At 39.4% G+C, this 23307-nt stretch overlaps 3 protein-coding genes across 6 annotated transcripts; 1 reads left to right on the plus strand and 2 right to left on the minus strand.

Moving 5' to 3' along the window:
* Nucleotides 1–7843: 7843 nt before the first annotated feature.
* On the minus strand, nucleotides 7844–10290 carry NPB (neuropeptide B). Its single transcript, XM_039344660.1, has 2 exons — nucleotides 9818–10290; nucleotides 7844–8143 (listed from the first exon to the last, which is right to left on the minus strand). The coding sequence occupies exons 1-2, from the start codon at nucleotides 10085–10087 to the stop codon at nucleotides 8015–8017; spliced, it is 399 nt and encodes a 132-aa protein (XP_039200594.1). The 5' UTR covers nucleotides 10088–10290; the 3' UTR covers nucleotides 7844–8014.
* Nucleotides 10291–14396: 4106 nt separating this feature from the next.
* On the minus strand, nucleotides 14397–18013 carry ANAPC11 (anaphase promoting complex subunit 11). 4 transcript variants are annotated; one of them, XM_039344720.1, is made up of 3 exons: nucleotides 17948–18013; nucleotides 15081–15220; nucleotides 14397–14997 (listed from the first exon to the last, which is right to left on the minus strand). In XM_039344720.1, exons 2-3 carry the CDS (start codon nucleotides 15187–15189, stop codon nucleotides 14852–14854), a joined length of 255 nt encoding a protein of 84 aa, XP_039200654.1. In that variant the 5' UTR covers nucleotides 15190–15220; nucleotides 17948–18013; the 3' UTR covers nucleotides 14397–14851. The 4 variants fall into 4 exon arrangements, with proteins under 4 accessions (XP_039200654.1, XP_039200638.1, XP_039200646.1 ...); XM_039344704.1 differs by having other exon boundaries at nucleotides 17830–17964; XM_039344712.1 differs by having other exon boundaries at nucleotides 17811–17952.
* Nucleotides 17977–23254, plus strand: ALYREF (Aly/REF export factor). The gene is made up of 6 exons (XM_039344671.1): nucleotides 17977–18281; nucleotides 18561–18692; nucleotides 19936–20083; nucleotides 20438–20501; nucleotides 21394–21565; nucleotides 22493–23254. The coding sequence occupies exons 1-6, from the start codon at nucleotides 18051–18053 to the stop codon at nucleotides 22505–22507; spliced, it is 762 nt and encodes a 253-aa protein (XP_039200605.1). The 5' UTR covers nucleotides 17977–18050; the 3' UTR covers nucleotides 22508–23254.
* Nucleotides 23255–23307: the final 53 nt, after the last annotated feature.

Consider the following 23307-nt stretch of genomic DNA (forward strand, 5'->3'; position numbering starts at 1 on the left):
CAGTTCTACGGAAAGGCAGCTGATCAGGACTGGGGGGGGGGGTTGTTTGACATAAGGCAAGCCTGTTATTGCTTTCCAAGGTCTCCTGGTGTGCCTGGCAGTCTGCACAAAGCAAAGAATGCAAAAGTCATTAAAAATCAACAGTAACCAGGTACTGATGAGATAGCAGTAAGTAACCGAAAGACTGCAAGGCGTTCAAACCGGTCAGTCCTAGAAGAGATCAACCCCGACTGCTCTTTAGAAGGCCAGATCCTGAAGTTAAAACTCAAGTACTTTGGCCACCTAATGAGAAGGAAGGACTCATTGGAGAAGAGCCTAATGCTGGGAAAGATTGAGGGCAATAGAAGAAGGGGACGACAGAAAATGAGGTGGCTGGATGGAGTCACTGAAGCAGTAGGCGTGAGCTTAAATGGACTCCAGAAGATGGTAGTGGACAGGAAGACCTGGAGGAACGTTGTCCATGGGGTCGCGATGGGTCGGACACGACTTCGCAATTAACAACAACAACAACAACAACTGAAAGAAAAACAGTAGGACTAGGATCAGCCTGGTGACTATTTTCATGCCCAGTCAAAACTTCTTTGTTTCCCTAGCCATATTTTTAAAGAGGCAAAAACATTTAGGGTTGAACTGTGAGGTTCACAGAGGTGGTTTGCAGTTGATTTTTTTTCTCAGTGCTTTTTTATTTCTGGGTCTTGCTTAGAACTATCTGTCTGTGATGGAGAAAACAGATGTAAAAAACTAACTGGAGACTGCAGCCCTTTCCTCCGTCTCTTTCAGATGTGACTAGGGTCACCTCTAGCTCCTCTCTTTGCATAATCCTATCAAATGACCCTGGTTGCCTACAGATAAACCCCCTGCAATTCCAATTTAAACTAAAGAATAGAAACTTCATTTGCATGTTCCCAATGCAATTCCTAATAATGGAATTGCAACATAATAAGGTGAGAAACCACAAGATTCCATTCTTAACTGAGAACATCTCACCTGATTACCTTAACATTCCATCTCCTTAGCAATGGATTTCCCCAGCTGGTTGTCCCTCGTGAAATGGCAGTTTTGACTAGCAAAATAATCTCATGTACATGAGCAAGGACTTGTCTAGCTTTTTCCAACATTTCTAATAAATCAGGTCCCTAGAATTTCTCCCCCTGCAGCTCTCAACTTCTACAAAAATATTTGTTTTCCCATTGTTCTGGATTCCTCATTCTTGTAAAATTGGAACCTAATTATTGTTGAATAAATGGTTGGTTTTTTCCTCTGGTATTATGCTCAGTTCTTCTGAATTTTCCATACAAGACTCAAAAGTCTCCCACTGAAGTACTAACTAGAACTAATTAAGCTTGTTTTTTAAGCCTAGAAAGATAGTCAAGAGCCACGTGACCCTGGCTTTAAACTGGCTAGTTTTACCTGTTTTTTATTGCCTTTTCATTAAAAAAAGATACAACTATCTTTTTTTTTACTGAATTCTGTGTAAAATAACAACTTTGGGTTATGTTATTATTCAACCTAGTGAAATATTTTTTGTAATAACTATAATAAATAGAGAACAGGAGAGGGCTCTTTATATTTTTAATTTCTCCTAGCAAGGATAGGCCAAGAATTCTGGGAGTTGAAGTCCACATGCCTTTAAATTGTCAAGGTTGAGAAACACTGCCTGGAGACACCTGGAGAGTCAGAAGCACCAAACCAGTTTGCAACTGAGCAATGGGAGGAGATGGTTCTAAGGAGGAAAAGTGTGAAACTTTTTTCCCTCTTTCATACATTTTTTTAAGGAAAGCTGCTTTTCTGCTGCTTTTTTTTTGGGCAGCAAGGAAAGAATAGTTTCTTTGGTGTGCATTATTATCCCTCAAATGGAATTCTCTTACCTACTGGGCAGTGATGTGAACAGAAATTTCTATGAACTGTGGAAGTGGATTCAGTTATAAATGAAGATGTTCCTCTTGTTGAATATGTTCCTCTTCCTCTTCAACTGTGTTGAAGATTCTGAGAAGCTAGGCAAGCTGTTAATTCCAGTCCCTGCTTGTCTTTTCCCTAATAGTTTTAAAAGCCTTTCCATACAAGGATTTTGGGCCAGTTCAAAAACAACGTGGTTTGTTAGAGAAGGGAACTAATATGTGGTATGTTCAAAACTAATTCTTTTAACTACTTGGATACTTAAATCTTTGAGATCCTTTTCCCATTTGAAAGAATTCTTATCTCACACATCTCCTGACTTCTGAGTTGCAACTGCTTCAAAGAAAAGATAGCTTAACCTCTTTTAATCTCTCCCCCCCCCCCATAGGAACTGTTGGGATTTTGAATTTGCATACCAGACAAATGCATGCAACCTGAAGCCAGGACTTAGGGTGGGATGCAGAATTTTTATTGGGAACATATTTTTATAATTGTGGGACCTGTGGCAATCTGAGCTAGGATAATGACTTTTGCTGCTTGTTCCTGCTATTGTGAGATGTATAGGACTGAATTCAATCAAAGGTCTTCAGCTGTTTTTGAGGGTGTTTTTTTTTTTCTCTTGTCTTCAGATCAGTCTTGTTGGAGTTATTGGATTATCTGGCCTGCTAGGCTGAGTCATCAGCTGCAGTAGGCCAAGGTATAAGGAAGTCGGAAGTAAAAAAGGTTGGGAGTAAACCAAGAAGTGCCGTGCGGTGCAAAGGAAGGTGCGGTGCAAAGGAAGGTGTTTGGTGTTTTGTTGGTGCCGGGTGTAAAAGCTGTATAGGAGCGTGAGCAAAACAAAGCTATAGCACATGTAATATGCTAATATGCTGTGTTATAACAAATGTGGTTGGTGTAAGGTGGTCACCAGGTGCATATAAACCCGCCTTCTGGTAACACAATAAAAGGGATGCTTCGGCTTTGTTCGAGGCTCCCATCCCGAGGAAACCACGTGTTCGTGTCTGTTCTTCTACACTCATGGGAGACCCGCTGGGCGCGTGAAAACCCACAAGTCTTAATTCCCGATGACTGCCTAGGCAGCTCCTTGTAGTTTGTTGACAAGATTTTTTTGGTTTGTTATAGCCTTCTTCCTAGGGTTGAGGGAATAACTGACCTAAGGTCACCCAACTAGCTTTTATGCCTAAGGTAGGAATAGAACTCCTAGTTTCTAGGCTAGTGTCTTAATCATTATGTCAAGCTAACTTTTTGAGGCTTCAGTGAATGGAATCTATGGGGGTATGGAAATACCTTAAATATTTTTTTTCTCTTATTTTTGGAATCCATTTTAATCAATGGGTAAAAGAATGAGAGTGTATGGAGAAATCCAAAATACTACAAATAATTATGGAAGTTATACTTATTAATTAGTTTTATTGGGTCGAACATAAAGTATTTATGCACCTGAGCATTTCCAGTACTGAATTATCTTTTAGATGGGGTTCCCTTTATGAGTGGGGTCAGAACACCTCCCCTTAATAAGACTCTGTTCTCTCTTTCATATCAATCTCTACACTTCAGTTACAGTAAACAGGAGGATTCTGAGAGAGGGAATGAGGTGTATTAGATCCTCTCCCATCACCTTCTTACTTCAACTCATATTCCCACCTGGCCACCAGTCTTTCCTCTGGAAACTGCTAAATAATTAATTGGTTCAGATGCAGGAAAGCCCCTGGCAGTAAACTGGTTTCCTTGAATTGCTGAAAAGAAATTACGGGTTTATGATTCCCCCCTCTTGCTTCCAATATTACCGCACTGGAATTAATACATTCTAGATATCTACAAATTAAAATGGTACTAATACTGTCCTTCCTGCAGTGGAATGAGTCTTGAACATATAAAAGCAAATGTGATATAATTCTAGAAAAGCCTCTTGGAAATTATAAGAATGAATCCCTTGAAATAGTTTCTAGATAGCAGTCTTGATGCAATTATCTAGATCAGTGTTGTTATGAGAACCTACATCTGTTGTTTCAGATGGATGTCTACCTAGGAGGGTACTCATAAGCAGTGCTTTTTTTGTAAAAAAAAAAAAAAAAAAAAGGTGCCGGAACTCATACATGTCATATAACCTGCCTTGCCTACCCTACAAGGTTCCATCCAAAAACGGTGCCGGAACTCCATTCTAGGTATTCTATGACAAAAAAAGTTTCAGCTGTTGCAAAATGAATTTCATACTGAAAAAAATATCAAAATAAAAACCAGTATAGTGTGACGCTGTTTATAAACTTGATTCAGCAATCTCTAATCATAAATGGTAAGTGACATCAAGAGATTAAGATCTGATTTGGATTAGAACAGTGGTTCTCAACCTGTGGGTCGGGACCCCATTTGGGGTCGAACGACCATTTCACGGGGGTCGCCAAACAAAGCTGTCCGCCATTTTTTCCCCCTTTTCTTTGGCCACGCCCCTGGCACCCGGTGATGTATAAGTGGTTGGGGGTCACCACAACATGGGGAACTGTATTATGGGGTCACGGCATTAGAAAGGTTGAGAACCACTGGATTAGAAGGAACCTACACAATAGCAACTGTCCTGGGGGCAACTCTTGCTCTCTATAAAGTCACTTGAAAAAGAGAAAAAGAGATCCTTTAACTGAGCTTAAATTCTAATCCCCTGGGGGGATGGGGGGGGGTTTGGCAGCATTACCTAATTTGCCATTGCCTTCTCCCAGAATATTAAGTACTTAAAACTATTTTGTAAATTATAACTATTTTTTATTTCTTGGGACCTTGGTACATTATTGATAAACCTCACCTACTTTATATATTGAGTTCCAAGGTCTACAGACACAGGTTTATAAACACATTGATGTTGAAAAAGGACTGCGCTCTCATACCATCTCTGCCATCATTCATACAGTTTTACTTTATACAGTTAGTATCAATATGCTTCTATTTGCTTTTTTCTAGGAATCATTCAGGATTTTTCTTTCAGGATGAACTTAATTAACTTCTTCTTGGGATCCTATTTTACCACCCGTTATGAGAAATCAGCAAAGGCATAGAAATAACATGTCCCTAACCAGGGCTTTTTTTCTCATAGAATGCCCAGAACGGAGTTCTGGCACCTTTTTTGGATGGAACCTTGTAGGGTAGGCAAGGCGGGTTGTATGACGTGTGTGAGTTCCGGCACCTTTTTTTTTTTTTTTTTTTTTAGAAAAAAGCACTTTCCCTAACTAATATTCATCTTGGTATTACTCAGTGTATTTGTACTACAGATCCATTTTTTTTCTTAAGTGTAATAAGTGAGTGGTTGGACAGCAAAGAAGAAGAGATCATTGCATCACAGAATGATACATAAATGAAGTTATAACATGGACCTTGATTTCTTTTCTGTATGTAAGAATGGAATGTATCTCTAGCATCCTGAAAACTTATGTGGTGTACCAATCAGTGCAGCATTTCCCTTGCATTGCTTTAGATTAGAACACAGAAAAAGAACTCTTTTCTCCAAAAAACAAACAAAAACAAGTTAGCTCCTGGGCTAGAAGTTTCCTTTACAGCAAGGGTGTAAAACTCGCCACATCACATGACGTGTTGCGATGTATCACGACTTTTTCCCCATTGCTGGAGCTGCGGTGGGCACGGTTTAGGCATGACGCATCCGGCCTGTGGGTTGGCAGTTTAACACTCCTGCTTTACAGGTTTTACTTAGATTTTTCTTATAATTACTTCAGGGTGTTTAAGCAATCACTTAATTTAATTTTTACCCCTCACCAGACATTCACTCTATTCCAGCAGTTCTCAACCTGTGGGTCGCGACCCTTTTGGGGGTCGAACGACCCTTTCACAGGGGTCGCCTAAGACCATCGGAAAACACATATTTCCGATGGTCTTAGGAACCGAGACACCGCTCCTCTATCTGTCTCCGCACGGCTTCGAGATGGGGGCCATTGCAGTGCCGGATTCATTTCTGTGGAGCATCTCCTAAGGGAGGCTGTTCTGCTTCGCAGCCCTTTCTGCGGAGGAGGCTGAACTAAGCTCTGCCGGTGCTGTCACCCTCTTCTCTCTCTCTCTCCCCCTCTCCCTCTGCCTAGGCGCTTCTCCAAACAGGCTGGGCGGAGCCGGCGGAGTGGCCTTCCTGCCCCCCTCCCCAGCCAGCTGGAGCTGGGCAGGCCAGCGACCTTCGGAAGTGAGGCGAGGACAGGCGAGGCATGCTGAGCCCCAGGCGTGGCGGGTGAGTGGGCGGCGTCGGTGCGTGCTTAGAGAGCCCTTAGGGTTGGGGGTCATCACAACATGAGGAACTGTATTAAAGGATCGCGGCATTAGGAAGGTTGAGAACCACTGATTTAGGAAGTGTGTTTCAATGTGTTTTTTCTAGCAAGGCTTACTCCTAAATTAATATATGCCTAAGATTTCAACCTAAATTGCTTTCACATTCTCGGAGAAACTGGAAACTATTACACACAGAGAAACAGTGAGAAAATTCAACATCTCTGTTTTTTTGATAGTCTAGTCCTGGAATGGAATGTGAGAATGAGGAGGGGCTTGTGGTGCTCTCTGAGTTTGATTGTTTTCTTGCATATGTTTCATTAGCCAAACTAGGCAGCGTTATCAGAGAGTGGGGTATGTTCTCAATTTATATTCTAGTGGCTTATACTGTTTGGCAGTTCTTTGATTGGGGTATTGCTCACTTCTTGACTGTTGATCTGATAGTAATCTTGGTGTTAATTGCTGGTGGGGAGATGTTTTGATTTTTTTGTTTTCTTTTTGGCTTGTTGATTGTCTCTTTTACACAGTATGTAGATGATGTTTGTATCTATGGATCTATTCTCTGTGATAATGACCTTGGGTGTGTGTGTGTGTGTGTGTGTGTGTGTGTGTGTGTGTGTGTGTGTGTGCTGCCCAGGAAATGATCAGATAAAAGGGGGAGGAGCCTGTAACTGAATAATGGGCAGAGAAAGAAACTTAGAAAGGATCTGCTCTAACTAATCAGGCAGTATAAATGTGTACTTTCAAACTTGCAAGATTCTGTTAATGTAGCCTTATAATAAAATAGAAATAGTTCATCTTGTTACGTTTCTTGCTGCTCTATCTGGGATGCTGACAAGCCCCCAGGTTTCACAGTAAAAATCTTCATAATTAATGTAATGAACTATTTTCAGAGCTTTTAGCAATCAGAGGCTCAGTCATTGTGTCTCCAAAGAGAGGCCAGACACTGTAGAATTCTGTAAGATCAGTAGGATAGGGATGGAGAACCCATCCACCTCCTTTTTCCAATTAGGAGAGCAAGGATGAGAATCAAAGCTCGTTACAGAATATTTACTTTGCTGCAGGATGCCCTGTTTGATTTGCTTCTCCCACTGAAAAGAATCAGTTCACAAGTATTGTGGGAAAGGCCGTTCTATGTCAGACAGCCTGGAGAACAGTTGTACAGTAGTTTGTGGACATTGCAATTGTCAGTTGGGTTCCCGTATCAGGCTGCTGTCAATAGAAATATGTGGAAATAATGTTTTTATAGAAAGGTTTCTTTTAAAATCAAGAATACATCTACATCCTGGCAGGGAATTACTGGGCGGTTTTTAAATTTCTTTGGAGTGAAGAGAAAGCCTTTCTGCTCTGGCTAAATTCCAACAAACATTTCTCCATCCTTCAATGAACGAAGGAGTGGTTGAGGGAAAACTATGATTATTGCCTATATTATTATTTAAGTGTTAGTGTCTGGCAGAAAAAGGGGGGATAGTCAATAGTCATGACATCTTACTGTAGCCAGGCTGTTATGAATTTGTTTGCTAGGAAATAAGCTGCACAGACCGCAACTGCGCAAATACACATAAGGATTTTAGCCTCAAAATGAACTTTGTCTCTCAGTGTTCTGAGATCCATTGTACCTGCAGATGCTTTGTATTCCTGCAGCAGTTGTGTTGAGCTTTTTAAATTATAACAAAAGACATAGGTGGTCACTGGAGCCTTTTAAAACACATTTATTAACAGATGCAGAAAAAATAAAAATAAAACCATATTCCTCACCACCCCCAAATCTAACCACCTTTCACACAGAGTAAATCCATCTCTTGCCTGCCTGTCCCACCTCCCGGTGCCTCCATAGAAGTTACAGGGAAGGTCACCTGCTCAAGGCTCATGGGATAGTACAGTCAGTGGGGTCCAAAGAGACGGTGACATCCGCGTTGCACTGAATGGTGCTGGGCACACCAGGCAGTAGCTGGCAGCTTTGCAGTTCTGGAGCCACTTCCTTCACACATACTGCCTGCAGAAAAGACAGAAAAGAAAGACAGGTGCAACACAGCAGGCAAGGACCTGAGCCTCATGTACGTACTTGGAAGTATGCCCTATTGACCTCTTGTGTAATAGGGTTCTTGGAGAGAAGCAGTTTGTGAAGATGGGGTTGCTGGTCTCCCTGGGCTTTTAGCAATTCTACTGATACTCCAAGAGCCACTTTAACGAAATGTAACCCACACTGAACTGCACTGAATTTATTTCTGAAGAAATACATCTTGCACGGTGGTGCAATATGAATAATAGTACATATGCTTGATACAACTACATTTTTTTCTTGCTCATAATTTCCATTGCTACCAATTTTCTATCCGTAAGGTGATTTTTCCAAAAGGCAACTGGACTTTGTTTTTCCTTGAAGACATTTCTCATCCAAGAACTTTTTTCAGCTCTGACAGAAGCAGCTTCTAGGACGAGAAGCAAAACGTCTTCAAGGATAAAAGGAAGTCCAGTTGCCTTTTGGAAAAGTACCTTTGGAACAACCATGACCTGAATGACTGAGAATCTCCATAGATGGATTTCCTATGTTGTTTTCACTTTTGGTTGGTTCTCCAAGGAATTAGGAATAGAGCAGCTATGGTACGTATTACAATAAAATAAAATGCAATACAGTACAAGGCTAACATAAACCAATGAACATAAAGTAGATGCATCAAGTTTGTTTGTTACAACAAATGCAATATTCAATGCACTAAATGCATCAGAATATTCACTGCGCATATAAATGGGTGGAATTCCAACAAAAAAATACCTTACATAAATTGTCTTCCTCATTCCAAGCAACTTTCACAAAAAGAGAGGAAAAATTCTTTGGCGATTTAATTGCCTTGGCCTGAAAAGCTACTTGGCAAAGGAAGAAAGCTAGAGTCAGACTTAAAAAACAGAAGATTTGACTTACCAGAGGGGACATTATGTGAATAAATATTTATTTGAATATGATTAAAAGAATGGATAATCCTTAGATATAATTAGACTTTTATAATAAGAAAGACATGCTTTATAATTAGAATAGCACTTTTTCTTATGCGAAATATGAAAATACGAGGATGGCTTGTATAAATGAAATTCTTAGCTACATAAATGTAACTAATCTTGAGAAAACTAACTGACAAAGATATTCTGAATATTGATGGGAAATTAAACTTAAATAAGAACATGAAAAACAGGATATTGATTTAATAAGGAGATTTTAATTGCAAATACATTTGAAATACAAGTTGGTTAGAAAAGAATGTATAAACTGATATTGTTACTTGTATAACACTAGAAAATATGATGATGACGTTTATATTCAATTTTGTATGTATTAATAGTAGCAAGAATTGTATTTGCATAGTGTTGGGAAAATGAAAACAATTTGGAAAGAAAGGATCAGGGGAAAAACACTGGATTGTGCAGTACTGAACAGATTTATATCGAAGAAGTTAATGTTAAATATGTGAACCCAGACGTTGTTTACTAAGCACTAAAGATTGTAATTGTTAAAAATCAATAAAAAATTTTTTTAAAAAAGAAGATTCACTGCGCGAGACAAAATCCAACTCAATAGCGCACTCTTCACCGACGGGCGCTCCTAAGCCTCCTCCCTCCTCTTCCCCTCCGAGTTTACTCTTCGTCCCCTTCCCGGAGCCCTGCTACTTCTTACCATGTTGCGCAGCCCGCCGAGGTTCTGCCGCGAGTCGGACATCGCCAGAGAGGATGCGGCGGGGCCGTCCTCGGCACTACTGTCCGCGACGCTGTTGTCATCGGAGCGGCGCATGTAAGGCGAGCGGCGGATGCCAGAGAGAAGCCCCGACGCTCTGCCCACCGAGTAGTAGCTGGGGCCGGCCGCCTGCTTGTACCACGCCTCGGCGGGCGGGCTGAGCAGCAGGGCCAGGGTGAGGCTGAGCAGCGCCAGGGTGGGTGGTCCGCCCATGCTGCGAGAGGCTGACGATGACTGGGTTGGTGGTCGCCATCGGCGCCTCCTTTTATAGCAGCGGGGAGGCAGGACAGGAACGGGGAGCAGCGAGGCGGCTCTGAGACCCCGGAGCGAGCGGCGGAGGCTAAAGCCGCGCCGAGCACGTGACCCGGCGGGACTCTTCGGGAGGAGGAAGCGCCCTGCTCCGCCCGGCGGGAGGCTCCCAAGCGTGACTTGCTTTAACCAACCCTCTGCCCGCGTCCGCTCCGCCGGCTTCTCCCACGAGTTGAAGCTCCACAAGTCCGTCTCCCGTTTCTCCTTTGGCCGGAAGAAACAGACTCGAACGACGACGCGCTGGGGTCGCTCCCCCGTCGAGAGAGGACGAGACCCAGAATTAAGATTCCTTGGTGGCGGGGGGGGGGGGAGAGAAGGGCGAGCGAGCTCCCTCGACGACTAAAGTTGCAGCAAACACCCGTGGCTAACCGAACCCCGTGAGTCACGGAAGCCCGTTTCCTTTTCTGCCCTTGTAGGTACACCGAAACATCACATAACAAGAAGACTTGTAGCTGGATAGTTTCTGGCTCAATGGATCGTGGGAACGTGGTCAATATTCCTGCCACATCCTTCCCTAATACTGCATTGCCACGAAATCTGACTTTGGCACATTAATCTAAAGATAAGCTCAGTGGTCTGGGTTTTTCTGGCTTTATTTCTCAAATCTCCATGTGTAAACAATTTAAAATCTGTTTCTACAAGAGGTTCTGATAGTTAACAAGGGGTTAACTGGGTCGCTGTCAAGCCCTTTCCAGCGTTGTATTTATTTGCAATGCAAATATCCATATTTTTTGCTGTCTGTTGTAAAGGTAGTACTCAACCACCACAATTGAGCCCAAAATTTATATCGCTAAATGAGACATTTGTTGAGTGAGTTTTGCCCCATTTTACGACTTTCTTGCCACAGTTGTTCAGTGAGTCATTGCAGTTGTTAAGTTAGTAACATGGTTGTTAAATGAATCTGGATTCCCCATTGACTTTGCTTGTCAGGTCACAAAAGCTGTTTACTTGACCCCCCCCCAGCACTGCAACCATGATAAATATGAACCAGTTGCAAAGTGTCTAAATTTTGATCACATGACCATGGAGATGCTGCAAGGATTGTAAAAGGGAGAAAAACAGTCATAAGTCACTTTTTTCAGTGTCATTGTAACTTTGAATGGTCACTAATGAGCTATTGTAAGTCAAGGAATACCTGAAACTGTATGTAATCCTTGATTCTGGGATGGGAAATTGTCTCGTGCTAAAACAGGATGGTGAGAATGATTAATTTTAACAGAATACTTGTTCTTTCAAGTAGACTGTTCATGGCTATAGTAAAATGCTGATCAATTACCAAGGAGAATATAAATCAGGAGCTCTGGTAGCATCTTCTCCAGCTAATAAATTTTATTAAAAGTCACGATCTTTCATGAATTGCAGCTCACTTCATCATTTCAGTCCATGAAAAGCATTTTTGCCTTAAAAGAATATCTTAAAAAGAATTGCTAGTTGGAAAACCAGATTCCTGAGTTTTTACTATCATACATGGCTCTTCTACAAATAAGATACAGTGTTTGTTGCTGCCCTCTTATGGTATCTGGCTCATCTAAAAAAATACTAATCCAGTTTACTTTTATTGCGATAACCCATGTATCAATGATATGGTGAATACGGTATGCCTATCGTTCTATTATTGTATAACAAAATGTATACAGCCCTAACAGCAGTCCAAAATAATAGACAGTAAAAAGAGTATTTTAAGAAGTTACATTGTTTCATTCTCCAAAGAAGATAAAAATCACTCTGCCAGTTTTCAGCTATTTCAAATTCCAGAAATTTCAAAAGCCACACATACACAAATAGCCACTACAATTTGTGACTTAGCTGCTAAGATCCTGCAAAACTCCAGATTCTGTCATCATAATTTAGTAACAAAACCCTCAATTTAGAAACATGAGGTTTTTTTGTCAATACTTAGCCATCAAAAGATGTAGCGTAATGGTGTTAAGCCTCAGTGAAACTTCACATCTACTGTTGCTTTATCTCAACACTCAAATTGATTCCTACAAAAGGAAACATGACCTCAGTTGCCCTTCCTCCAAATTGTAGTCCCTGATAAGAAAAAAAATATTTTCCTTAAACTTAGTGTTGTGTGAATACTAGTCAATTAAAGTTTATTTAACATTAATCAAAACATGGCTTGACAGAAATATATGAAGCCAGGCAGTAACTATTGACTATTGAAAGCAGAAAAGCAGCTAAACTAAAATTAGGTATTACAGCTAAACATAAAATAAAGCAAATACAAGAATACAATTTTCATTTTAATTAAAATTTGCTCAGGGGAACAAACTTTGGGGAACATTTGAGGAAGAGCATATTTTTAACTATAGTTAATTGTAGTGATCTGTTGTGTCTAGCAAGACCCTGGTGTCATGTTTTGTGGCAAAAAAGCACAATTCTCCATGCTTGAGAAGATTCCAGAGATCATCCAAAGTGGTAGGTAATTCTTTTAAATAGAGATTTTTTCCTTGATGGCTATTTAGTTAGCATCAACTTTCATTTGAATAGCATAAAGAGCTTCAATTGCACACTGAAGGCAGGGGTGGCATAACCAGCAAGTTGCACTGTCAGGATGAAACATCGGAAACAGCTAATTTGTACCTGCATAGCTACGAAACTAAGCTAGTGTGGGAATAATAATCATTTGACTGAAAGAAGATCATGAATATTGCTTCCTTTCCCATAAGTTTTATTCCATCATCTCTCTGTTTAACCGTCAAAAGCATTGACAACAGATATCTGTATTGGCTAGAACCAAGAATTCCAATCTGGATTGAAACACGCCAGGAGCATTGTTAAGGAATGAATCGAAGAATTCATTGGAATTCATCCTGTACAAATTATCTCACTGATTACTTGGGAATAAACAAGATCCGATAGTCAACTTAGGCATGAAAGTCAGATGAGCGACCTTGGACAAAATCATTCTCTCAGTCCAACTCATCTCATAGGGTTGTTGTTCTGGGGAAAATAGGAGGAAAGTATGTGTGTTTGCCATCTTAACTTATTTATAAAATAATAAAGATGGGGTAATTATTTAGTGTATGGCATGTCATACATAGACTAGCTATGTAAATTAACATTTCAACCAGATTAATACAACCCAATGAAATATAAATGTAAAAAAAAAATCTATGTTCAAATATCAATGTCTAGACCAAACATGTCAAACTCACTATGTCACGTAATGTATCAGAACTTTCCCCCCATTTCTGGAAATGGGTAGGGCGCGATTTCCTCGTGACACGTCCAGCCCATGGGCTGGCAGTTTGACACCCCTGGTCTAGATCATTTAACCATTGAAGCGTAGCATTGTTTATATTTAAAAAAAAGATAATGGACCAGTATATGCCCTCACATTGCAGCTGGTCATGATGTGATCTAGTTTGACATGGGATCCTGCAGTCACATTTGAGGGGAGGATACTATGCCCCATTTATACAGAATCCTGGCAGATGCTGTGTGAGTTGCAAATCCTATTCAGGATTGTCCATTGCTGACATGATAGTTCAAAGCCTGGAACTTTTATGAGGGTCATTTATATGTCTTCCTATAACTGGGCGTTTAGTGATTCATTTGGCTTTCCATTGGGAATTGATGTTAAAATTGTTGGGCAGATGTTGTGCAAGTGCCAGTGGGGGGTTCCTTGATTTGAGTCTTCCTGCTGATAAATGAGGAAGGTCAGCATTGGTAGGTCTGAGTTGTTGGTAATTTTTCTGTATTCTCACTAGTGCATCTTGCCTTCGTAAGGTTGGCAGTGCTATATAGCTCAAAGCAGGAAGTCAGCAAATTGGAGTGGTTTTAATATATCCTCATGGTGTTATTGAGTCTGGCGGAATAAAAAATTAATAAACAATTATGATTCCGTGGGCCAAATGTGCAGCAAAGTGCTGGCACAAGCCTGAGCTATGGACTCATCAACTTTTAGATGTAAATCAAAAATCTGTATTAGTAGAATTCTGTACGGGTGTCAAACTCACCGTGTCACATGACGTGTTGCAACGTATCGTGACTTTTTTCACATTATTGGAGCTGGGGTGGACATGGCCCCTGCATGATGCAACTGGCCTGCGGGCTGGCAGTTTGACACTCCTGAACTACTGTTTTCTCTGTTTTGAACTTCATATTATGAAGTTAAAATTGAGGCCTAAAACTACAAAGAGTCAAGAAATTAATAATTTTTTTGTATATTAAAACATGGCATCAGTAATACATATCACAAGAAAAGTGAGATTTGGGTGTTTTATGTTGAAGTTGAAAGTACACATTTTACAACAATATTTAAAACAATAGTCTTAATAAAAATACAGCTGAGATACTTCTCTTACACAAATCAATCCTATTTCATTTCAATCAACTACTAACATTGAAACTGGAGGTTTAGTTGCTTGTAATCTTCATACCGACATAGTCATCACTTTCTTCATATTTTATAGCCTTTGAGAGCTGAGCTGGTGTGGTACCATACATTGGGACATCTGTATATAGGATGATGGCATTGAGAAAATATTGTAATATACAATAACAGTTTTCTTTGATTCTAGATTGGTATTAGCAATTCTGGCAACTCAGAATGTATGTACAATATTCAGGGGACACAAAGGGATGAATTTCAACAAGCTTTGTGAATTCATGAGATCCAAAGGAAGCTGGGCAAGAAGAGAGGGAGAAATCTTGTCAGAGTCACTCTTTGAACTTCCATTCCTGTCGGCACATTGGACAATGCTGTTGAACTTGTTGAGAATTAAGCCACTTCAGTATGCAGTGCATGTGGAAGCAGTGTGAACACTGTCCCCACACAAGAGGACAATCATCTCCAGGTACCTTACCTGTAAAACAAAAATGTTAATAGGGCAAAATCAAAGGAATACTCAGCTCAAGAAGACAAAAAAAAATTAAGATTAATACTTACAGTCAGGGCAGCATCCATTAAAAGCCATTCGACAAATGCCGCAGTTCTCATCATTAGCAACCCAGAGCCAGGAAGCAACTCCATGCCAGCTCTTGATTTTCACCTTCATTGTATCCAGATTACTAAGGTCAGAATAGTATCTGAAGGGGAGGAAAAAAAAAGAGGCTAATTGCAATTTCTTTTGTTGCTTTTTATATAGTTTAAATATGAAAAATTGTGTTATTTAAAATAGCATATTTTCCATACAGCTTCATAGCTTTTAACAGTTCTGTGCCATCATTGTTGCTAACAATTAAAACTTCGTACTCCTTGGTTGTTTTGTTTCTCAACCTTGACAATTTTAAGGCCTGTGGACTTCAACTTCCAGAATGTGAACTTCAACTCCCAATGCTGGCTGTGGAATTCTGGGAGTTGAAGTCCACATGCCTTAAAATTGTCAAGGTTGAGAAACGCTGTAAGAAACTTTATTACTCAACTAGGGAACATTTTCAGTGCTAAAAGGGATGGGGGGTTTGCATTCTCTGCACAGCAGTTTGCCCTATCAGTGGGAGTGTTATCTTCTTGCTAGTTATAGCTTGATTGTTGGTCTGCTATTAATCCTGGTGTTAATCTCTGCTTATCTGGATGTTGATTGCTAGTGAGAAGGTGTTTTGGTCTTTTTATTTCCTTTGTTAATTGTCTCTTTTGAATTGTAAATAAAGGTTCATGTAAATCAGCGGTTCTCAACGGCCCCGCGGCGCGCCCCCCATGCGCGGCGCGCATGCGCGACGCTGCCCCGAGGGGGAAAAATGGCAGATCGCGTTGTTTGGCGACCCCCGTAAAATGGTCGTTCGACCCCAAATGGGGCCGCGACCCATAGGTTGAGAACTGCTGATGTAAATGATAAATGTATGATAAATGTCATCTATTGCATTTACCAATTAAAGGATGGCATAAAGAAGATACAGGAGAAAAAATATCTTAAACGGTTGCTGAATAAGATGCAACTGAAGCTTGATTCCCAACATGCCTTCTATGAATATTTTTGGGGAAGAATTAAAATAGGAAATCTATCTTGCAAAATGTTTTAAAGTTCACCTCTCTTTTGCTTGCAACTGGATGTTTAATTAAAAAAATAGCATAGGTGAATAAAAATAAATAAAGTTGCTTTAGGTATTAGATTCTTTAAAATTATATTAAACATTTTAGAAAAGACTATAAACCATGAAACATGAATGCATATAAGAATAAAAGCATAAAATATAACAGTAGAACAAAAATAATCATAGAATCTAAAATGTAATGGAGGTTAGTTTTTCACTATATAATTATAAAGTTATGACACATCATTTACTAAAGGAGATACAAAAGCCCTAATTAATCAAACTAAAAGTACAAAGTACAAGTAACACAGTGTAAGCCACTAACTAAAATTATAAGCTATAACAGATTAGGTCACACTAGTAATTTCTTATAAAATTGAAATATAATTGTATAAACACTAAAAAAGAAACTTAGGATGTGGTACAAATCTACAGAGTAAATGATATTTTAGGAAAAGTTACATTTAGACGAGAAAGGACCAAACACCCTTTCTTATACAATTAGCATATACAAAATTAGTTCTGCATACTTGGAAGAAATGTATGGTTTAGTAAAATTTAATAAAAATGTGTCTCATTGTAATATATACTATTTTCCAAAACTACTGAGCTTTACTGAATTGCCATTACATATGACAAAAAATTATCCACCTTGTTCATTGTACTTCCAATAGTTTCTAGAAAATCAGTTACTAATTGTAGCAATTAGGACATGCTACAATGGAGTAATACAAGCAATGATAAAACATCTTGTAACAATTTTCACTTGAGAACAATATTTGGAGTAAATGTATTCTTCTGCTATTGAAATCCCCATTTTTGCATCTCTATTATAGTATTCAAATTTGGCACCCGTTCAATCATGCAATTTTGATCTATTCCAAGTCCTATTTCCAATTAGTTCTAAGTTGCAATTTTTAAAAGTATTAATTAAAATCTATCTTGCCTTTTCGCCAAAATTAATATAATGGAAAAACATCTTCTACAATTTATACCGGTAAATCTCAATTGCTGTAATTTTACTGTATGCAAACACAGCCAAATTTTAAAATAATCACATCATAAACGCTATAAAAAATTGTTTGACTCTCTAATACTAATCCGTGGCAGGTTTCTCGTTAATTACTAGCTTTGCCATTACATTTTTCTTTACGTGTTCTAGTATTGCAAACTTATAACCAACATTGTTTAATTAAGCCCCACCTTCGGGGAAAGGGGCAGAATTCTGTTTTGCCTTTGCTTTCTATTATTTAAAAACATTCCGCGCAATTCCAAAATTGGATTAATACTTCCGAAGCATTGCCTTGCTATTACTATCCTATTGTTTTGATTGTTTATAACACTTTAGTACGGCACTAGGAAAAACAGGCGTGTTGAGAGAAAAGGCTCGGAAAGTGAAAACACGTCACACTAGCTGACTTCGCACGACACACTCATTCCGGGGTTTACCTAAATAAGTTGTAAGTTCGCAAACATAACACGCTAACACATGACTAGGGTGATAGTACTTCAGAGGCCCCTGCGAATGCCGTCTGCGTTTCTTTCTCTTCCAAAGTCTAAAAGAGAAAGCTCCACCCACCACACCTCCCACCAACAGCCGCCGCTGCCCCTCCCTTTTTATTGTCTTCCCCCCTCCCCCCGCACCAACCTTCGCGCCCAAACTCAACTCTTCCCAGCCACCACATCGAAGGTCCCCGCCCTCTCTCAGGCCCCCATTCCTATAAAAACCTCGCCGAGGGAAGGCAGCCTTTTATTTCTTTCACGAAACCAAGCTTGTACGCTTACGCTCTTTTCACCCCTCCATTTCTTAATCCAGCCTTATCCGTTTCCGGTCCCCGGTATAGCGCGGCCGGAAGTGTAGGCCCAGGAGCCGGAGGGAGCCGCCATCATGGGCGACAAAATGGATATGTCTTTGGACGACATTATCAAGCTGAACAGGAGTCAGCGAGGCGGAGGTGGCCGAGCCGGCGGTGGTCGGGGCCGGGGAAGAGGAGCTACAGGTCGAGGCGGCGGAGCTGGGCGAGGCGGAGCTGGGCGCGCAGGCGGAGGCGGCCCCGTCCGGAACAGAGCCGCTCTGTCCCGGGGAGGCGGCAGGAACAGGCCGGCGCCCTATAGCCGGGTAAGACCTCTCTTAGGAGGTTCTTCCATCTAGTAGTGGGTATGGTCGAGACGGAGTAGCGGCATTTTAAATTTATCGGGGAAGCAGCGTAGGGCGAAATTCTCCGGCGTCTTTAGGGAGAGACGCTCTCTGTTGGGATTTGCGGTCTGGTTCTGTATCCTGGTGTACTCGGGTTTCGTTTAGAGTTAGACCATACATTTGGGAAACAAAAGGAAATTAAAATGTTGAGCCGAATAGAGAAGATGGGGTTATACTGATCGGAACTCTTTCTCTTCACAGCCAAAACAACTCCCGGAAAAGTGGCAACATGATTTGTTCGAGAGTTGCTTTGGCCCTGGTGCTGGCGTGGAAACGGGTGGAAAGCTCCTTGTCTCTAATCTGGATTTTGGTGTTTCAGATGCAGACATACAGGTATGTTTGTTCTTAATAAAGGATCCTGGATAATGCGTAAATGGAATAAACTATGGCATTTATCATAATTTTCATTTATTTTCTGACAATACTACACTAATATTGAAGATTAAAACATTTTAATCTTGGTAAAATCTTTCTGAAATTAATTTATGACAGAGAATTGATTCTCGCATTAGCCAGTAGCATATATTAGCCATAATATTCAACAATGATATGCTATATTTTGAAAGTAATGGCATATACTGTTTTGTTATAAAATATTTGAGCAATTCTGCTTTATTGCAAACCAACTTTCAGGTTCATTTGAACAGTCTGGTCATACAAATGTTTCTTCTGTTAAAGGAACTTTTATTCTGGGTGGCCATTTATATTGTTGAACAAATCTTTGGGCTTGTTCTTGAAACTGCAAAAAATAAAAAATAGTTTATCTAATTCAAATGTAGCTTCAGTTCTTTATTGAAAAACTATTGATGAAATGTTACTGCTATCCTAGGACAAAGAGAATGCTAGGAGACTGATATAATGTAGTGATTAGAATGTTTCTCAACCATGACAATTTTGAGGATGCTGGCTGAGGAATTCTGGGAGTTGAAGTCCATACATCTCAGAGTTAGCAAGGTTGAGAAACACTATTAGAATATTGGCTGGGGAAGGTTCAGATTCAAATCCACATTAGACTGTTAGTTTCACAAGGGGACTTTGATCAGCTGTTATAGTTCGGTCCATTCTCATAGAACTGAAAAGTACAAAACAGATTTTGTATATAAGCTGTCTTGATCTCCTTTGGAGGAACATTGATATAAATGGGAAAAATCAGTAAACATTTTGACGTGAATATTATGTGCAGTTTTTTTAATATTCTAAAAATACCAGCCTCACTGGTTATAAATATACTGATTTATTGGAGGACTTTAGCATTTATATTATAATTTTCTCAGCCAGTACATATTTTGTACCGGTTTTAATTGCTTTAGAATTGTTGCTGCCCAGAGCTACTTGATTGAGGTGGGTGGGTATAGAAAATAAGATTGATTGGGAGATTATAAAGTATAAATCTTTAAATATCAGTTGAAGCAGGAAAAAGACAGCCTTAACATGAGGACTGTTTTATAGACATAAGAGCAAAATTACATGCATATGGATATACTGTCCTCTGTTATACATTTCTAGGCTTTCTGAATAAACTTAAAGACCCTCTTACCATTCTCATACATTAACCTTATTTTTCCATTTTTTTCAGGAGCTTTTTGCAGAATTTGGGACACTGAAGAAGGCAGCAGTACACTATGATCGTTCTGGACGTAGTCTAGGTACTGCAGATGTCCATTTTGAGAGGAAAGCTGATGCTCTGAAGGCTATGAAACAATACAATTGCGTTCCCTTGGATGGTATGTATGCACTTGCTAATCATATTGGGGGTTACACAAGGATGAGAGGTGATCTGACATAGTTTTGGTAATTAACCAGCTACTTGTATATAAGCATTCTCCTTAGGTGACAAGGACCTACATTTAGGGCAAGTATATGGAATACAATGTAATGGAGTAGTGGATTGGTAGAGGAGTGTTCAGTACTCCATTCTTCCTCTATGTGCCCAGAATAGAAATCAATGTTAGAAGAGGGAGATCCATCTTTTCTGAATGGGTCTTTTCCTGACCATTTTCTATTGGCATTTTTGACTGCTAGATTTGTTTTTAAGTTGTTATGATAATGTCATGGACATTAATTCTTTTTATTCTTAGGACGTCCCATGAACATTCAGCTGGTTACATCACAGATAGATACACAGAGGAGACCAATACAGAGGTAAAAAACTTACCTTAATGTTAATTTCTTTGATTATGCTGTTTTCAAGATTTTGTGGTAGTATCAGTATATTATTACTACAGATAGTAGTGGAATCTGCTGTATTCATACAGAAAACCTGAAGTTGAATTTTTAACTTAAAAATGTGGTGTAATCATACTTAAGCAGAGCTTGCTCAACACATTGGGGTGGCTAACATGTTATATGTAGACCAGTCATTTGTATGTAAGGGGAAAAATAAGTGGAAAACATCTTACAGTGTGGTTATTCCTCACTTAATAGACTATTCAACTCATTTTGTGCTGATATATAATATATATTTGCATCTTATATTTGATTTGCTTTCCTTTAAATTAGTTGTCTAACTTTAGAAAAAATGGAAAAATAAATTTACAAAAAATAAACAGACTGAATTTCTTGGTAATTGATTAGTCATGATTCCAGAAAAAAAATTAAAATGGGGATAGTGGCACTTTTATCATTTTCCAAATAATAGTTACAATGCAATTCCTCAAATAGCCAAAATTGGTATTTAATCTTATATACTTCATATTGCAACCCTGCTGTCCAGCAAAAAGATTTTCTATTTCACAGTTTAGATTCCCTCATACTGTTAATTGATTATTATCATAAACCAAAGTAGGCCTACTGCTTATTACGTACTCTGGTACCTAAAATAGAGGCTAGGGAAATTCTGTATTTTTCTAAAGTAATTGTACTCAAAGGGCCTCCAGTTTATAAGAGATATCAGATACAACAATTCACTTTTGTGGTTTGTTGATCATGTTCTGTCATAATGCTCACTTTTACATTAGCCTCTAAACTGATATACTTTGCATTTTTGCTTGTGTATGTCTGAGCACCTCTAATTTAGTATCTTTTGTGATATTAGTGTAAATAGAGGAGGTATGACAAGAAACCGTGGTGGCTCAGGTGGCTTTGGCGGTGGCAACAGACGAGGCAGTCGTGGCAATAGAGGCAGAGGCAGAGGGGCTGCTAGGAGTTCCAAACAGCAGCTCTCTGCAGAAGAATTGGATGCACAGTTGGATGCTTATAATGCTAGGGTAAGTAATGTATTAAAGAAGATGGAGGCAGAATGTTGCCCCGATGATTGAATTGGCATGTACTTGTACAACTCCCATAACTTTGCAGTAATGTCTTAGTTGAATAACTGATTGGCGTGTATATTTTCAGTTGCTTGTATATTCCTCCTAGGTATGAAAACCACACTAATATGAAGGCAGTCCTGACAACACTAGTTAATTATGATTCTAGTATGATTATCTTATCGTATTTATGCTCATTAAAGTTAACATGGTAGAACATGTTTTAAACCACAAAAGAAATCAAGTTCTATAATATAACAGCAATTCTAAACTCTACATTTTTCATGAATGTATCCAGACATAATTTGCTTTTTTTATTGCTATTCATGCTTGGGTCAGATTGGGTAAACTGCTGTATTTTATAATAAACATTATTTGGAACTAGAATTTTATTTGTGTGTGCACACATGTATACATGCATGAATGCATAATCCATAATGGTTATCTCTAAGGCCATGGTACTAGTGAAACATAGAATTAAAATTACGGTCTATTACATATAAGCATCTTTAATAAGTTATCTCCACTGAATGATGATCCCTGACAATTAGCATGTATTAAACCAGAAGGCCTGTATTTAAATTGAGATAGGTTCAGATATGTATGTATACATATATAAGAAAAGAACTCTCCATCTTTTTTAAAGACTCATGAAAATCTAGAATTGGGGGATTGTGCTCTTCCAAGTATTTTAAAGCTGAATTGCAAATCTCGTGAAAAAAAATCCTTTTCTGGGTGTGACTCTACCTTGAAATGATTCATGGCAAAATATGTAATACCAGAGCTATGTTTGCCACTGGAGAATCACTATGCCTAGCCTGTTGCTTTCTTAAGTTTTTACTTAATTGTTTACAGCCAAATAATTGTCTTTTCCTTTCTTTCCAGATGGACACCAGTTAAATCTGATGATGCGTCACATGCATGGAAAGGACTGCAGACATCTCATTCCATGCTCCCTAGTGGGAGGGAAAGGGTGTATAGCGGCGGCTACTAATATCAAGAATGGAATTTGTTTTACTTTTATGTTTCGAAATAGGTTTTAAACTCATGTAAAGGTTTCTTTCTTTTTTTTAAATTCTGAAACAGATCTGTTTTGTACTGAGTTATTTTTGGGAAAAATTTTACTGGTTGCCTGTTGGGCCAAAGTGGCTTTTTCACTTTGGCAGTAATAAAATAGAAATGTGTCTAGAGCTGTAAATGTCTGCTTCATATTGCAGCCTTGGGGCTGCAAAAGCAAAGATGAACAGGGGAAGCAGACGGCCTGCTAGCCCCCAGCTAAATAGTTGGTGCTGATTGCCCTTCCCATGAGGAGGGATTCTGTTCTCTCAGGTCTCCCTCCTCCACTCTGCTCCAGAAGAGGTTTGTAAACTCTGCATCCCACCATCTTCTGTGTGCTGACTCTTCTCCTTCGGTTTGTGCGAAAGCCACCAATGTGACTACTGTTGCAGGGAGGTGATGTTTCCTGGTGAAGCTGACTTTGGAGGTCATGGGGAGGGAGTAAATTTCTTGTTAAAGTTGTTTTGTATTTAACACTTGATTCCAAAGTTCAGTGCTGGGCCCACCTCAGTATTTTTACTGTAAAATAGTTGCTGTGAAAATTCAGTGACACCAACATGCCAAGTAAAGATTTAGTCTTTCAACTTGTAATTCCCTATTGAATTCTTATTTTAAGTAAATCTAAAGACATTTGTAATGGTCTA

The sequence above is a fragment of the Crotalus tigris genome, unplaced genomic scaffold (genome assembly GCF_016545835.1).
Source record: "Crotalus tigris isolate CLP2741 ecotype Arizona unplaced genomic scaffold, ASM1654583v1 scf7180000017551.9496454, whole genome shotgun sequence".
Lineage (NCBI taxonomy): Eukaryota > Metazoa > Chordata > Lepidosauria > Squamata > Viperidae > Crotalus > Crotalus tigris.